The sequence below is a fragment of the Ochotona princeps genome, chromosome 20 (genome assembly GCF_030435755.1).
Source record: "Ochotona princeps isolate mOchPri1 chromosome 20, mOchPri1.hap1, whole genome shotgun sequence".
Taxonomy (NCBI): domain Eukaryota; kingdom Metazoa; phylum Chordata; class Mammalia; order Lagomorpha; family Ochotonidae; genus Ochotona; species Ochotona princeps.
In genome coordinates, this window is record NC_080851.1 from 9240530 (window position 1) to 9258663 (window position 18134).

Below are 18134 nucleotides of genomic sequence, written 5' to 3' on the forward strand. Positions count from 1 at the left end.
GAGGAGGCAGAAGAGGGTGAAGTCCTCACGTCAGGCGTCAGGATCCCATATGGACACTGGTTCGTATCCCAGCTGCTCAACTTCCCTTCCAGCTCCTTGCTTGTGGCCTGGAAAAGCAGTTGAGGACGGCCCAAAACCTTGGGAACTTGTGCCCAAGTGGGAGACCTGGAAAAACTGGTTCCTGACTTTGGATCAGCTCAGCTCAGCTCTTGCTGTTGAGGCCACTTAAGCAGTGAATCAGTAGATAGAAGCGCAATTAATTAATTAATTAATTAAAAATTTAAAGGAAACAAAAAGACAGCAGAACCCTCATAAGATAAAATATGTGGCCTGGGGAATAAATATTATTTAATACTTTCATACTGGAAATTTTACAGAATTATGTCACCACTAAACCTCCTCCCCCCCAGCCCATTGAGTTGTAACTTCACCACAAATACCAGATATATAGAGTTAATGAGCCTGGCTTGTCTGACTTGCATTTGAATATTCTTAAATTTCAAAATCACATAATTTTAATCATAAGACATAATTCACACAATTATCTTGTATCAAGTGTCTGAGTTTATGAGGAAAATGTATTATGAAAAACTCTGCATGGGTTTCTTTTTTTTGCAACGGGTTCAAGTTGTCTTTTTATTTTGATTTTCTATGAGCTTTTCTGAGTCCCCTTTTTGTCCCAGTATCTGTACCGTTTCTTGTGTGCAGGGAAGTGAGGTGACGTGAGTGAGCAGGAGCTTGGGTGTCAGAGCTTCTTACTCAGTTTAGCTGCTTAGCTCATCTGCATCAACTCAGACACATGAATTGTGAAATACATGTGGGTGATAGTGGGTACCTTCCAGAATACTTACCTCACTATAAACCTGAAAATATTCACAACGCTTGACATATAGCAGACATTCAACAAAACTGTTACTGATCTTCACTGGAAATGTTTTTTTTTCTTTTTTCCACACTAGGTTTATCTGCAGAAGTGCTGAGGTGCTTTGAACAGGTTATTCTCAGAAGGCCTTCAGATCCTAATAGCACAAATGGAGTTTCAATGTTTAACTTTCGTTTGTTTGAACAAATAGCTCTAGCATTTATTGGTGTTTACAGGAACTGACTCGGAGATAGAGTCACAAGGGCTCAGTTATCAGAAGGATAAAAAGTGCCTGGTGTCATTAAACAGTGTTCTGGGGATGACCCTACGGAATGGAAATAAAAGGGATAAATCTGAAAAAAAAAACAAACCAAAATTCACAGGCAGTCAGAAGACACTGTCAGCTAGAATCAGAATAATTCCCAGATGTTAACCCCATAAGAAAGTTAACTTCAAAGAGTCCTAGTCAAAGTCAGTCAAATCTTTGACAGTCTTCACGTGACAGTGTTAAATATGGAAGCTCATAGAAGCGGGTGCAACTCAGAATAAGCTTTGTGCCTGTTTGGCTTCTTCCAGAGAAGTTCAGATAAGCCTAACAACTGTTTAACATAGCCGCAAGTATATTCGGTGGAAACACGGCTTTTCTCAGTGTTTAGTGTTTTTGACTTCTGTGGTTAGATTGGAATAGGAGTTCCATCATAGAAAGAGTTAGTCAAATAATTTTATTACAGATCTCTTCTGCATAAATATTCAAATATGTACACTAGAAAAATAAGACTAAGTGAAAAATGCCCTTCACACAACTTAGATGACCTACAATCATTTTGAATAGTTTTTGTTTGTGTAGTTCATGTTCATAATACAATTATTCTTTAAACCCTTTGAACAAGGTTATTTGGAGAAAGTTGATAATACTGTGGGTGTTATAGATGAATCTTGAAAACAAATATGCTTTCCTAAGTATAGGAGGAAGAAATAGTAAGGCATACTCTCATTCTGAATTTCATGTGATTATGCTTGTAGGATTCAAAGCATTTGCAAAATGATTTGTTGAAGTTAGAGACATAGCTTATAACTATATAGTAAGATGGATTTTCAGTTTGGAATTTGGATTTTTAAAAATTTTTGTTGTTGTTATTGATTTTATTTGAAAGAGAAGTGAACAGTTTACTTCCCAAATGTGTGCAACAGCCAGGGTTGGGCCAGGCCAAAACCAGGAGCCTGAAGCTCAGTCCAGGTCTCCACAGGCATGTCAGGGACTGAGGTACTTGAGCCTTCACATAGTGCACTGGCAAGAAGCTGTAGAGAGGCAGAGCAGGTGAGACATGCGCCAGACACTGTGGGGGGAGGGGTACCGAGCGAAGTCTTAACCACTGGGTCAGACCTCTGCCCCTCAGTCAACCTGCTTGGTTACTTGACCAACTCTGTGAGGCAGTTAAACTTTTATGAATCATCATGCTCTTCTTACTTTTTATTTAAAATTCATTATTGTTTTTGACTATGTGTATTTCCAAATTAAGCATAAGAATGAATTCTTGAGCCTGGTGCAACAGCCTAATGGCTAAATCCTGGCCTTGGTTCTGCTGGGATCCCATATGGGCACCAGTGCTTGTCCCAGCTGCTCCACTTTCCATCCAGCTCCCTGCTTGTGGCCTGGCAAAGCAGTAGAGGACAGCCCAAAGCCTTGGGAACCTGCATCTGCAGGTTGGGAGACCTGGAAGAAGCTCCTGGCTTTGGATCAGCTTAGCTCCAGCTGTTACAGCCACTTGAGGAGTGAACCAGCGGAGGGAATATCTTTCTCTCTGTCTCTCCTTCTCTCTGAATATCTGCCTTTCCACTTAAAAAAAAAGGTCTTAAAAAAGGAATAAAGTCTTAATCATGAATAAAGGGTGAGTTATTCTTTAGCATTTTTAGGTTAATGTCCACTCAAAGAATGAGATTTGTGTGATGACTGTTTAAAAACTGTATTTCTTCAGATTAGCTTGCCTAGGATACTCAAAAGTTTTAAAGTTTAACATGTATTTCACTTGTAGGTTTGATATCGTTCAGTTGTGTGTAAAGATGAAATAAGTCTTCTGTAACTTAGAAAACACGTAGAAATGTTAGCACGGCATAGAGGCTCAGTGACTGGCAAATGCTCTCGTCTGCGGCATTGAGGACAGCTGGCTGCTTTTACTGATAGAGTCCTATCATCCACACTTCATGCTTCAGGTTTCTTGCATATCACGACCACCACATATAGTGTGAGAAATCTAATATTAGAAGAAAGGCTGCTTTCTACTTTAATTAGCAAGAAAATAATTACATTAAAAATAATTTAACGCTAATTATTAATGATTGTTAATATTCCTTTGAGTATCCCTGTTCTGACTTTGGAATATAGTTTGCTTTTGTTTAATTTGGGTTAGTAATATTTTATAGTTTATTTTTATGTGCAAATTTTAATATTGACAAGATCTTTATATTGTAATTCAGTCAAGTTTTAAAAACTAGCCATGTAGTTTAAGAAGTTAAAATATAAAATTTGCTCAACTATTTTGGGAAAAAATTAAGCTGAACATTGACTAGATTATTATAAGCACATATGTAATATGGGAATATCTCCACTTAAGTATCTTATTTAATATGATACTTGAAGATATTCATAATCATTTTATTTTGCTATTATCAGAATGGTTCATTTTGGAGTTGAGAAAAGTTAATTGAAAATTATATGTGTTAAATTTGGAATTTACTACATATGACTTGTGTTAATAGTTAATTTAATTGATACTCCAGCCTGAGATGGCCCTATTGGGCTGAGCCAGGCAACCAAAGCCTGGAGCCAGGAGCTCCTTTCTGGTCTCCCATATGGGTCCCAACCCATATGATCTAAGGCCCAAACCCTTAGACCGTTTTCCACTAATTTTCCCAGGCACATTAGCAGCAGCTGGATCCCAAGTGGAGGAGCGGACAGGATTCATGATAGTGCCTGTATGGGATGCCCATGTTGTAGGCGACAGCTTTACCTGCTGTGTAGCCCTGCTTGAGCCCCAAGGGGGGACTGTTCAGTGACATGCTGTGCCTCTCTCCCTCTCCCACCATGGATGCTCTGAGGCAGAGCTGAGCAGTGCAGGTTCAGGACTGGCAGGCTGTCAACAGTGCTGCCTCAGGGAAAGTGCTTAGGGGGTGTTTGTCCTCACCTTCTCTCCTGCTCCTTGAAGCCTGTGTTAACAGAATACGTATTAGTAGAAAAATAAGTGGGCTTCACCAGCAAACGATGAATTTTAAGGAAGTATTTCATAGAACAGGGCCTAGTGACCCTTGTGAAGATCAAACAGAACTTAGAACGCTGATCCACTTGCAGTGTCATACATTATAAGCACGCATATGTTTCAGAATTATTTTCATTTGAAACGATCACAATGCCTGCTAGTTAAAGCTAATCATGTATCTGTTTTGCGTAGCCTTCAGAGACACATAAATACACTTAGCAGACATATTATTAGCTAAATAAAATTGTAAGATCATAACATATCAGGAAATTATTTTTATACAGGTTAATGGTTGCAGTTTTGTGATGAGAACAGGAAAGCCTGCAGATTTATTAAGGGTACAGTATTTAAAACTACTTGTGTTACTAATGTTTTATACTACTTGAAAAATCTGGCTTACTAACAAAGCTTTTTCTTGCATGTACTTCTTTCTCTGTGTGATTTCTAAATGCACTTAATAAATACCTGATAAAAATAATTATCCACCCTTTATTATAAAACTCAGTTGTAACAGAGTATACACATGCCCTGTTTACGCCTTTGAACTATAAATTACATCTTCAACAATCTAGGTTGCTGTGCCAATAACTTCCTGGTAATGAGTAATAGTTTTAAAGTGGAATTTATGTTGAAATTCAGTATTTGATTCCTTCTCTCTGAGTAATGTTCCAAGTATTGGATTATTAAAAATCTTGGCTCCATTTAGGAAGAAGAGTTTGGTGTCGATGATTCTTATTCTGAACCAGGAGTACAGTACAGTCAGACGCACCTAGAGATGATGGAAACTGAATTGACTGGGAAACAACAAGAGATTGAAGAGCTAAGTAGAGAGTTGGAAGAGCTCAGGGCCACTTACGGGACTGACGGACTGCAGCAGGTATGATTGCCTTCCTTGCCTTTTGATTTACTGTTATTAGGAACAGAAACCTGGAAGTTTGAATGGTAGTGGGTGTTCATTCTTTATGGATGAAGTGTTTCAGTGGTCACTTAAAGTCATGTAATCCTTTTTGTCCTTATTCAAAGCATAAACAGCCCTATTTAAAACCAGGAATCCAGAGCCAGCATTGTGGCGTTGCAGATAAATCTACCAACTATAACACTGGCATCCCATATGGGTGCCAGTTTGTGTCCCAGCTGCTCCACTTTTATCCAGCTCCTTGCTATCAGCCTGGGAAGGCAGTAGAAAATGACCCACGTATTTGGGTACCTGCTAGCCACATACCCAAAAGAAGGTCCTGGTTCCTGTCTTTGTACTGGCCCAGTTCTAGCCATTGCAGCCATTTTGAGAAGTGAACTAATGGATGAAGATTCATATTCTCTGTCCCTCTTTCTTCCTTCCCCTCCATAAACTCTGCCTTTCAAATAAATAAATCTTAAAAAAAAAAAAAAAAAACTAGGGTTCTACTAATGGTTAAAACAATGTAAGGTCATTTATTTCACATTTTAAGATAACAAAGCTGAAAACACTTTGTAATCAGCATGAAAGAAAATTAAGGTGCAAAATGTTTCAAAATATTACAGCTTAAACCCATGAACTGTGTCAGTGAGTCTTCGTCAGTTACCTTGTGTGATTATGCGGTGGCATCTGTTGTCATTGCAGTTAGTCACGGAAACATGTATTGGACACCGAAGATGTCTGAATACATTTTTGTTTCATCCTCTGCAGCAGCAGGTTGGGACTGGCCCTCTGGTTGGTGGTGTGCTCTCGGAACAGGCTGAGGAGAGCACTTGTCCTTCTAGAAGGAGATACGTGTAAACAGCCAAATGTACTTTCTGTATTTCAAATGAAAATTTTCAGGGTTAATTTGGAAATAAAGCCACTTCTTGTAAGCTGATAGCTTTCCAGAATTCTGTGATGTGGTCTGAATTTCATATTTCTAAAAATTTTAATTAATATGTAACAGGTATTCTAACAATACAGCGACATGCCCATCCTTCCTGCCTTTCCTCCTCCTTCTAAACTGTCTTCCTTCTACTCCACCCCTTGTCTTTTGAGATAACATACTCTGGAGTTACATCATGGTACAAAGGCCTTGCCAAGAAGTTTAGTAAGTAAAAACCAAAAAGACCTTACATTAGTGGTAATAAAAAAAAATGACTAAATGGTGAATCTCATACTTCTGAAGAGCAGTTATGTTTAATAATCATCAATTCTGTTTAGAAAGTAACTTCAGTACTTACTGTTTTCTCTGGTTTCCTGTAGTTACAAGAATTCGAAGCTGCCATTAAACAAAGAGACGGCATCATAACCCAGCTCACTGCCAATTTACAGCAGGCAAGAAGAGAAAGGGATGAGACAGTGAGAGAATTTTTAGAGTTGACAGAACAAAGCCAAAAATTACAGATTCAGTTCCAGCATGTAAGTATTACCAATAGGACTAAATGTACTCAACTTTTAGTAGTTTTTTTAAGAAGCTTCACTTTCCCCCCAACATCTAAATTTATTTAAAAAACCTCTTACTTATTATTATGTCATACACCAAACTAGTTCATCTATATTGTTAACTAAGAATTTATTCTCACTACTGTAGTGATTTCCAGCTATTAATTTTTCTTGTATTTCTTCCCTATCACTATTTTTGAAATCCTACAGGATTTTATATGGTTGGTGGAGGGGAAATTTGCAGAAATTAACCTGTAGGCTATCTTTGCCAACCCTGGTAAGACTTTAATTAGGTGTTAAACTGTTAACCAGACTGAATATACTTTGTTTCTTTCTAATTAGAACCCCAAGATTCTGATTGCATTAGTCAGACTTTCCAATGGCAAGTAACAGAAGCACTGACCCAGTACAAGCAGAATGGAGAATTTTAATGTTAGGATACCTGTATTGAAATACAGGTAAAACTCAGGCCTCTTAATGTGACTGGAACTGAAAATTAAAAGATCATCAGAAATCCAACAAGTACTGTCTTAGATCCCACTTCTCTCTCAGTGGGTCACAGTCTTATTCTGTAACTAGAACTGCTTCCCCTGGTTTTTCATGGGAAAGCCATTTTCTTGGCTCACACTGGGTTGCTTACCAGTCCGCATGGCAGCCCGTTGCGTGGGGGCTGAAGCCGAGGAATGAGCACAGTTCCCGAGGTGTGTTGTCTGTAGTGTCCATCCTCCAGGGTTGCCCCCTTTGTGCTGGAGTGGTTTGGGAGTTCCTTCTGTTTTCTAGTTACAGGCCAGTGAAACACTGAGAAGCAGCACTCACAGCAGCACAGCTGCAGACTTGCTACAAGCCAAACAGCAGATCCTCACTCATCAGCAGCAGCTCGAGGAACAGGACCACTTACTAGAAGACTATCAGAAAAAGAAAGAAGACTTCAAAATGCAGATTAGTTTCTTGCAAGAGAAAATTAAAGTATATGAAATGGTATGTTTATTGTAAGGAGGTTAACAAACTTGTAGTAGCTTTGCAGTTTTAAAGTTTTTGGTTCAAATATGTATATTTTTGTTATGCAAGTGAATCAGTCAGCACCATCAACATATTGATTTCAGATTACTCATTAGTTTTGACAGATTTGTAAATATGGAATCTGTGACGTGTGTAGTGCCTTTTGTATACTTACAGAGATGCTTCCACAGTAGGGTACGATGTGACTATGAAAACCTGTTTAAGGAATTAAAGTATTAGCTGCATTTATTAAGTACTTACTCCACACCAGGGATAACAATACATCTTGCACACAACATTCATTACATTTTACATTTGCAGTGAGGACACCAAGGAAAAGCAAGATGAAAAAAATCACCCAGGTACACAAGTAATGAGTTGATGGAGTCAGGTTTTAGACCTCATTTGTCTGACACGAGAAACAGGTCTTTGAAAAACAGGAGAGGCACACAATGAAGACGTGACAATTTTGAGAAACACATACTTGACAATTCAGATAATATAAAGGTTATTATGTAGACATTCATGGAATACTTGTAACAGTTTCTTGGCAAGAATGATGACAATATCCTGGAATGCACTGGATCTCATTGTTTAGTAGGGATTAATGTTTAAAGCCTGAGCGTAAGATCATTAATTTACAATGAGAAGTACTTGTCATGGGACATGTATGTTTCACAGTCAATGGATTTTATTTTCTTCCCATAGAGAAATTAATTTAAAAAGCCAACTGACAGTAAGGAGTGTTGTGTCCTAAACCCTGTGATCAAGGAGCAATAGTGGAAGAAGATGTTCCCTGGCGTTGGACTGAGATGACTAGAATTGTTCATCCCACAGGAAGCAGCCACAGCTGTAGACTAGACTTCTTAAATGCAGTGTAACCCCCAGCAGTTTTTTTTTTTAAAGATTTATTATTATTATTGGAAAGCTGGATATACAGAGAGGAGGAGAGACAGAGAGGAAGATCTTCCACCCGATGTTTCCCTCCCCAAGTGAGCCGCAATGGCTGGTGCGCGCCAATCCGAAGCTGGGACCAGGAACCTCTTCCGGGTCTCCCACGCAGGTGCAGGGTCCCAAAGCTTTGGGCCGTCCTCAACTGCTTTCCCAGGCCACAAGCAGAGAGCTGGACAGAAAGTGGAGCTGCCGGGATTAGAACCGGCGCCCATATGGGATCCCGGGGAGTTCAAGGCGAGGACTTTGGCCGCTAGGCCACGCCGCCTGGCCCAGCCTCCAGCAGTTTTTAAAGGTTAAGAATTTTCCAGAATTTTTGAAGGCTGATGGCACCTTACCTGTTCTATGCTTGACTGGGCGCTGTCCTCAGTTCCCTCTGAACCCTGCCTTTTCGTGGATGTTGACATCCTTTAAGGAAGGCTAATACAGTCAGCCTCTGTGAAGCTGTGGTCTCCTTAGGCTGATTTTATTTACCTGCTTCTGCTCTTGATCCTTTCTTTGTGCTTTACAGTACTTAACTGCCAAGACTGATCTCAGGGCTTCCACGTGCTGTGCCGTATCACTGTAATAAGAACTGTGCCTTGGCTTTAGCTGTGGTTCCAAGACACAGTCCTGAGTGGAAACTGGGGAAACCTGTCAGTGCTGCTTCCAGATTTTACTTGAACCCAAAGTCTAGGGCCAGTTGCTAGATAATGAATTGTCTTTAATATTACTTGATGTTCAGTCAATAAGCATCATATAGCCCTGAATTACTGATTTACTTAAGAGCCCAGGAATGAATTTAAAGTAGAACCATAGAAATTGTTTTCATTGCTATTTTTATAGGTTTTTTTTTTTTTTTTGGATTTTATTGATTTTACTTGAATGTCAAAATTACAGAGAGAAAGAGAAAGAGAGACTCGTCCTTCTGTTGGTTCACTCCCCAGATAGTCACCATGCCCAGAGCTGGGCCAGTCCAAAGATGGGAGTCAGGAGCTTCTTCCAGGTCTTTCATGTGGGTACCGGGGCTCAAGGATTTAGACCATCCTCTGTTGCTTTACCAGGCTATAAGAAGGGAGCTGGATCAGAAATGGAGCAGCTGAAACTAGAACCAGCACCCATATGGCATACTAGCTACACCACTACACTAGCCCCTTCGCTGTTCTTTTTTTCTTTACAGAGCACTTGCCTGTAAATACCAAATCACTATAGTATACAAAAGGAACTTAATTTATTTTATTTTATTAAAGATTTATTTTTATTGGAAAGGAGATATACAGAGAGAAGGAGAGAAAGAGAGAAAGATCTTCCATCTCTGGTTCACTCCCAAATGGCCACAATGACCGGAGCTGAGTCGATCCAAAGCCAGGAGCCAGGAGCCTCTTCCAGGTCTCCCACATGGGTCCATGGTCCCAATGCTTTGGGACATCCTCTATTGCTTTCCCAGGCCAGAAGTAGAAAGCTGGATTTGAAGTGGAGTAGCTGGGACACAAACCAACACCTATATGGGATCGTGGTGTCAGTGAGGCGAGGATTTAGCCACTAAGCCGTCACACTGGGCCCCCTTAATTTATTTTTAAGGCTTTTCTCTTTAAAATTTCTAGATAATATGTGATATTCTTTACTAGCTACAGAAAGTACCGAATAGTTTTGGAATGTTTACCCAATAAAAAGGGAGAACATAATGGCTTAGAGACTTTTCATCAGTTGTATTTTTAAGTTGAAAATTTTAGTCTTAGAAGTGGAAGAGAAATGTTTTTCTCCCAAGAAGTCCCGAAGTGTTGTCATGTTTACTGTCAGACAGTGTTGCTTGTCCAAGTTCTTACCTGACATTTGGTAAAGTTTTGATAAATAATTAAGTATTATTCCTATCAGTCTTTTAGTAATGAGGCTAAGAGATATCAATTCTCAGAAGCTAAAAATCCATTTCTTATATTTTTTTCCAAAAGGAGCAAGATAAAAAAATAGAAAATGCAAATAAAAAAGAAATACAAGAAAAGGAGGCTATCATTGAAGAATTAAGTACAAAAATAGTAGAAGAAGAAAAAAAAACTCTTGAACTGAAAGATAAAGTAACAGTTTCTGATAAATTATTAGGAGAATTACAAGAACAGGTTGTACAAAAAAACCAAGAGATTAAAAATATGAAATTAGAGCTGACCAGTTCTAAGCGAAAAGAAAGACAATGTTCTGAAGAAATAAAGCAGTTGATGGGGACAGTTGAAGAACTTCAGAAGAGAAATCATAAAGATAACCAATTTGAAGTTGATGTAGTGCAAAGAATGGAGCAAGAAACACAAAGACAGTTGGAACAGCTTCGAGCCGAGTTGGATGAGATGTATGGGCAGCAGATTGTGCAGATGAAACAAGAATTAATAAAGCAGCACTTGTCGCAAATAGAGGAGCTTAAAGCACAACATAAGGGAGAAGTGGAGAGTGCTTTGAAATCATATCCACATGCTACTGTTAATGAAGATCAGGTTAAGTTAATGACCATGGCAATAAATGAGTTGAACATAAAATTGCAAGATACTAACTCTCAAAAGGAGAAACTCAAGGAAGAACTGGGAGTGATTTCAGAAGAGAAGTCTGCTTTACAAAGACAGCTTGAAGATCTTTTTGAAGAATTGAGCTTTTCAAGGGACCAGATTCAGAGAGCAAGACAGACAATAGCTGAACAAGACAGTAAACTGAATGAAGCGTACAGGTCCCTTAGTACAGTGGAAGATTTGAAAGCTCAGATTGTTTCAGCATCTGAATCCAGGAGGGAACTAGAATTAAAACATGAAGCAGAAGTTACAAATTACAAGATCAAACTTGAAATGTTAGAAAAAGAGAAAAATGCTGTATTAGACAGGATGGCTGAGTCACAAGAAGCCGAATTGGAGAGATTGAGAACACAACTTCTGTTTAGTCATGAAGAGGAACTTTCCAGGCTGAAGGAAGATTTGGAAGTTGAACACCGAATTAACACTGAAAAGCTTAAGGAAAACTTGGGCATTCACTATAAACAGCAGATAGATGGCTTACAGAGTGAAATGAGTCAAAAGATAGAAACCATGCAGTTGGAAAAAGATAATTTGATAACAAAGCAGAATCAGTTGATTTTGGAAATTTCAAAGCTAAAAGACTCACAGCAGTCCCTTGTGAATTCAAAATCTGAAGAAATGACCCTTCAAATCAGTGAACTTCAGAAAGAAATCGAAATACTCAGGCAGGAAGAGAAGGAAAAGGGAACACTCGAACAGGAAGTTCAAGAATTACAACTTAAAACTGAGTTATTGGAGAAGCAAATGAAGGAAAAAGAGGATGACCTTCAAGGAAAATGTGTGCAGCTTGAAGCGGAGAATAGCATTCTGAAAGATGAGAAGAAGACTCTGGAAGACATGTTGAAAATACATACTTCTGTTAGTGAAGATGAAGGAGTGATTGTCATGGACTCCGCTAAGTCTAATTCCAAAGACTGTAGCTGGCAGAAAGAAATAGAAATACTCACTGAAGAAAATGAGGGCCTCAAACAACAATGTGTTCAATTAAATGAAGAAATTGAAAAGCAAAGAAATACGTTTTCATTTGCTGAAAAAAACTTTGAGGTTAACTATCAAGAGTTACAGGAAGAATATGCTTGCCTTCTCAGAGTAAAAGATGATTTGGAAGACAGTAAGAATAAGCAAGAATTAGAGTACAAACGTAAGCTTGAAGCACTTAATGAAGAGCTTCATTTGCAAAGAATAAATCTACCCACTGTGAAAATGAAAAGCTCAGCCTCTGAAGATGACAAAACCATATTAACAGAGCTGTTGGAAGCCAGTGAGGTTGTTGAGAAGGATACAACAGAACTTATGGAAAAACTTGAGGTCACCAAGCGAGAAAAACTGGAACTCTCAGAGAGACTGTCTAATCTTTCTGAACAGTTAAAACAGCAGCATGTTGAGATTGGGTTTCTGAATGAAGAAGTTAAATCCTTAAAGCAAGAGAAAGAGCAGGTTTTATTGAGATGTAGAGAGCTGGAAGGAATACTTTGCCATAATAGGACAGAAAACAGTTATATGGAGAACACTCAGTTAAATTCTCCAAGCAACGAAATTGGTCCTGTGACAAGTATGGATGGTGGAGCATTGGTTTCTCACACAAAGAAAGGTTCCAGTGAAGAATTGAGACTAACAGTGACAGACAAAATTCCCTTTGCTAATCTGCCTGTTGGAAAAGCAAGCAAGCAAGAACAATTGTTTTTGGATCACTTGCCCTTGGTAACAAAAGAATCATCGCTTGGGACAACTGAACCAAGTGAAAGCGATAAACTTCAGCAGGAACTCAGTGTACTTAAATCAGAACAGGTACGTATACTTAACTGTATCTGGGAAATCACAAAACGCATATCTCATATGGCAGGTTTATACATTGTTGAAACAAATTCACATTCATACAAGAGAATGAAGTTTAATTTTCAGCCACGCTTATCATTTCTTTACCATTTACCTTAGCTTTTTCTTTTTCTTAACCATCTGTGGTCTGTGCTTTAGTTAATCTCTTATATGTTCTATTCAGAATATAAAACATACTGATGTGTCCACATTTTCTTTGAAAAGACAGTGTTTAAATGGCCGTTGAGAATCTCAGCTGTAGAAAAGTTTACACTTGGTTGGTAGTTATGAAATTGTATTTCCCTAGAGGAAAAAGTAAAGATTGGAGTTCTTTCAGAGTCTTGTGATTCCTGAGGGAAAGAAAGCAGAATTAATTCTGAATATATCTAAAGAATTGAAAAAATGTATACAGTGAATAATATTAGGGGACTTCTGATCAGTTATCATTTGCCAACTTTATTATTTTAGAATTCTTTTAGAATTCTTAGTAAGTTGATTTGGCAGCAGTAGATATGACATAAAAATATAGAAAACCAAAACTTGAGACCTATGAAAGATGTTTTGAGCTTTTGTTATGAAAATCATTTTTGTAAAGATGGATTTATTTTTATTGAAAGGCATAGTTAGAAGGAGAGAGAGAGATCTTCCATCCGCTGGTTCACTCCCCAAGTTAGCTGTAACATCTATATTTGGGCTGCCCAGAAGCTGGAAACCAGGAGCTTCTTCTGGGTCTTCCTTGTGGGTGGCCAAGCACTTGGGCCATCCTCCACTGCTTTCCCAGGCCATAAGCAGGGAGTTAGATTGGAAGTGGAGCATCCAGGACACAAACTAGCACCTGTTTGGAATGCTGGCACTATAGGCTATGCCACAATGCTGGTCCCCCCAAAATTGTTTTTACAAGATGGTCATAAACACCTGGCTTTGTTAATGTGCATCATATCAAATAGTAGAAAGATACAAAGGAAAATGTCAGCTGTCTACACCTTACCTACTTTCGTTGTAATTTTGATCAAACTTCCAAAAAAGTTTTTTGATGATCTTGAATAAGAGGCTCTAAGTTGAGGTAGAAAAGTAAATATTCAGCCATGGCTAAAAACATAGTAGAAAAACATGTTTCTTATATTTGAGCTTATAAAATTGTAGTGGTTGTGTGATTTGAGGTTGGGTTGGACAGATACGTCAGTGGAACGTTATGGAAAGCTCACAGATAGTTTCACATCCTGGTGATGTTTCAGGCATGTGATGAGAAAGACTTGAAATCAGCATTTATTTCGTCGTGCTTAAAGAGCCCGTGCTACATTCCAAGGTTCTGTTTTAGGCTCTGATCACAGAACAGTGAATAAAAATAGGCAATTAAGAACAAAGCTTATATTTTAGGGGAGCTAAAGGAACCTGAAATATGATAGCTAAATAAACACTATGTACCAGGTGGTAATAAATGTTGCGGAGAAAATTTAAAAATCCAATGTCAGATTTTGCTGTAATATTGGGGTAATACAGACATTGTGCTGTTTTTCTTGAAAAAGTCCAGTAGAACAGTGCAGTGGAATGAAGAGTGAAAAAAAGACTTCAGTTCTCAAACTCATGTGTGTTTCCCCCTTGTGGTTAGTTAGAAGTAGAAACTAAATTTTTTGTCCTTGTGTCATTTTCTAATGTTTATATGCATCTACTTTAAGAATGACTTAAGGCTGCAGATGGAAGCCCAGCGCATATGCCTCTCCCTCGTTTATTCCACTCAAGTGGATCAGGTTCGTGAGTTCATGGAAAACGAAAAAGATAAAGCTCTTTGCAGACTGAAAGAGGAACTTATCTCTGCTCAAGAGGAAAAGATCAAGGAACTTCAGAAAATACACCAGTTAGAACTACAAAATACAAAAATACAAGAAGCAGGTAAATTGTTTTCACTTAAAAGTGTCAAGGATCAAGTAAGTTTTCACTGAAAGCCTGCCATTTGATTCTGTCCCTGTCTTAGAATTCTTTGAGGAAGGTGATTTGGGTGTCCCAGTCCTCTGTACAATAGTTTGCATAATCATTGGACATCTAAGTACTTGAAAAAGCTAAAGTCCTGGAATCATTTTACCACCAGAAGCCACAGTCTGTTGGGAATGCATTTGTAAAGTAAATGGACAATTTCTGAAATAGAAGAATGAATAGAAAGAATGGCAAAAGGAAAGTCTTGTGCCTCCTAGGAGGGTGAGTAGAGCGAAGCAGTGGGCAGGAATAGAGGGGTTGGCATTTCAGGGGGAGCTCTGGAGTCTTTAAGCTCTGGACGTGTTAGGAATTTGTCTGTTTTGGATAAATAAAAATTTAAATTATATGAAAAGTAAATGAGTGAGGTGGAGCCAGAGAGACTGGAAAAAGCTTGATTAGAAAATGCTTTATGCACTCAGAATGAAGCATATTTAAGCTGTATACTGTTGATGATCAGACTTACTGCAGGATTTTATTTATTTTTTAATTTGAAATTTATTTGAGAAGCAGAGACAGAGTTAAAAAATAAGAGAAAACAAGCTCCCATACACTAGTTCACTACTCAGATAACAACAATGGTCCTGGGTTTGCAGCTAATGCAAGAAGTGCAGAGCTGAATCCAGACCTCCCACTGTTTGGTAGCAATGGAGTTGCTATTATCATGTGCTGCACAATAGGGGGCACATTACCGGAAGCTCTGATTGGGAGCAAAGCTGGGACTTTTAATCCAGGCATTCGAGTAAGAGATTGGGGACAGAGGGACCTTCTAAACAGTGAGCCACACACCCAACCACCATTAATCTTTTAATAGTTACTTAATATTATGCCTTTAACCAGGTTTCCTGTGTTCAAGGTACTTTAGGCCTACATAGGCCGACACCTTGCCTTTAAGATGGAAGTGATTCATGAGTTTTTCTGTTGGAACTGCCAATGCCAGTAGCATACAATTTCAGGAATGATTTTACACAAAGGATACATATTTTTTTCACAAAGGAGTTCTGGGGGTTTCTGTTTAACAGGATTTGAAGTATGGTTTTCATGATTGTTTTCCAAATTCTAAATTAATGAGTCTATTAATGGCCAATGAAGTCAGTTTAATGTAACTTTTTTAAAATGGGAGAATGGAACAAAAGACATTGGACTATATAACAAATAGTAAGAGTAATATTGATTTGGGAATTTTTATTTTAAATGCATGCATATGAAAGATATATATAACTATATTTCTTGTAGCAAAAAAAATTTTGTAGTCACTGCTATATACCATTTGTACACTGAAAATTGAAAATCTTACATATCATTTGAGACAGTTGACATTGAGCAATTGAAAAGTAATTCTGAAAGATTTTAAGACTATTACAACAGAGAGGCTTCCAGGAGAAACCTAGGATAATGATAGCTCACTTAAATATGTTAGCTGAATGTCTCAATGCAGTGTCTGTTCCATTAGGCAATGAAGCGAAGCCTTTACAGGCACTCCTTGGAAAACTTCAGGAGGCAGTAGCTGAGGAATGTTCCTGTATTTCACAGGTAAGAGACTAGACAGAAGAAGTACCTTTAGATAAGAAGTGCTGAATCCTAAGTTACTGCTGCTTTGGTAAGCAGAATCATACAGACTGGTTTTTCCAACTGTCTTACTTCGTATTCATGTAGGGAGTAAGTGGAGATTTAAGCTTAAAACAAACACTTAACATTTTTCTGATAATCAGTTTGAATCAAAAAGTAAATTATCTCACCAGTTGAACAGACTCTAATAGTCAATGTTGCCATGACCAACCTTCTTAATTTTCTTAGGTCCTTGTTTCTTCATCTAAAATTGAGTGATTAAGGTTTCTAAAAGGAACTCTAATGGGATCAAATTCTGTCTTCAGGGCTGTGCTGAAATTTAATAAACTCAGTTATTAATGGACAGTGTAGGTTGACTTTTAAGCAAATCTCACGAAAATCCAGCAGACTTGGTTGCTGATAGATTTTGTGTATAAATCTGGAAGTTGTTAATGGTTACTTCTAGTTGTGTGAAGAAGAGAGGCGAAGCTTAGCAAATGATTATGTGGCATATGTTGTTTTATATGACATTAATATATTGTTGAGGAGGACAACTGAAATAATGCGTATCAGACATTTTTAATTTTCTTGTATAAAGCACAGAGGACTATTTTTATGCTATGCAAAAGTAAATGAATATAAAATCATCTGCTTGATAGAGCGTGATATAGACTGTATTTTAAAAATTACTTCAAAAGCAGAAAAAGAAGCAGAGCAAGAATATCACACTGCTGGTTCACTTTCCAGATGCTCACAATAGCAGGGCTGGACCGGGTCAGAGACTGGACTAGGAACACAGTCTGGGTCCCCCACATGGGAAACGGGGACCATAAAGTACTCGAGTCACCTGCTGCTTTGCAAGGTCTGCATTGTCAGGAAGCTGGAATCTGGACTCTTCATGCTGTGCCCCTGGACTTCTTTCTGATCATCATTTTCTGAACTTCCATTTTTGTCCTGTGGTGTTTTTTTTCCAGAAGTAGTTAATATTATAGCGATTCCATCAGAACAGGATGTAAACTAGGTCATGACTAAAGATATGTTTTATCATGGAAGGAAACAGAAAAATTATAGTATTGTCAGTGAAGCTTAACAGTGTTTTCCTACTGTAAAAAGATTTCATGTCTTGCACATAGGGGGAAAAAGTTTAGACCTGATTATTTCTTATGAAGATTGAATTGGTGTATGGAGGAATATTTGCTTACTGTGGTATTTTGAAAGTTTTTGCATCTAAGAAATTGGTGTTTAATGATTTTTGGAGGCATAAATCAAGTGTTAATTTCTTTAAAAAGTTTTGTTGTTACTGTTAATAGACTTTATGCCATGTCCTTGGTGAATATTATACTCCTACTGTAAAATGTGAAATAAATGTAGAAGGAAAAGAGAATCCTGCCAGTCACACTTCTGAATGTCCAGAATCTCAATTTCAAGATTACAGATGTAAAGTTCAAGGTAATAAAAGCTTACCACATTATTGAACTGTGTTGAATTTCCTAATTAGCAGCTTTCACCTTTAACAATGATTCGATCGTTTGAGGCCAAGTTAAGTTTCTCAAGTTAAATTTGCCTTTTCATATTTAAAAGACCTATACTTGATCTTAGCCAGAAGGCCGAGAAGCGATCATATTTATAAGACCTTATATTTAATATATATCTGTTGTTTTTATTAGCTGTGAAGATTGTTGAAGCTTTCCTTTTTCCTGTATTTGATGAATGTGTTTTATGTCAATGGTTATTTTAAAAATGAGTATAAAATGAGAAATAAAAATAATGTGAAGAAATATTTGCCTTAGTATTAAGTCCAGCATTAGTTTATGTTAGTTACAAAG

The 18134-nt window shown here is 37.9% G+C and overlaps 1 protein-coding gene across 9 annotated transcripts in view; it reads left to right on the forward strand.

Annotated features, from left to right (window-relative positions):
- Nucleotides 1-18134, forward strand: part of AKAP9 (A-kinase anchoring protein 9) — a 123315-nt gene that overhangs the window by 32264 nt on the left and 72917 nt on the right. For 7 of the 9 annotated variants that reach the window (XM_058678301.1, XM_058678297.1, XM_058678298.1 and 4 more), the window contains exons 4-11: nt 4401-4454; nt 4823-4993; nt 6320-6475; nt 7280-7477; nt 10378-12765; nt 14469-14682; nt 16214-16293; nt 17619-17757. In XM_058678301.1, the coding sequence (XP_058534284.1) occupies nt 4401-4454; nt 4823-4993; nt 6320-6475; nt 7280-7477; nt 10378-12765; nt 14469-14682; nt 16214-16293; nt 17619-17757 (3400 nt within the window). The remainder of the gene's footprint in view (nt 1-4400; nt 4455-4822; nt 4994-6319; nt 6476-7279; nt 7478-10377; nt 12766-14468; nt 14683-16213; nt 16294-17618; nt 17758-18134) is intronic. The other 2 variants (XM_058678300.1, XM_058678306.1) reach the window with 1 other exon arrangement.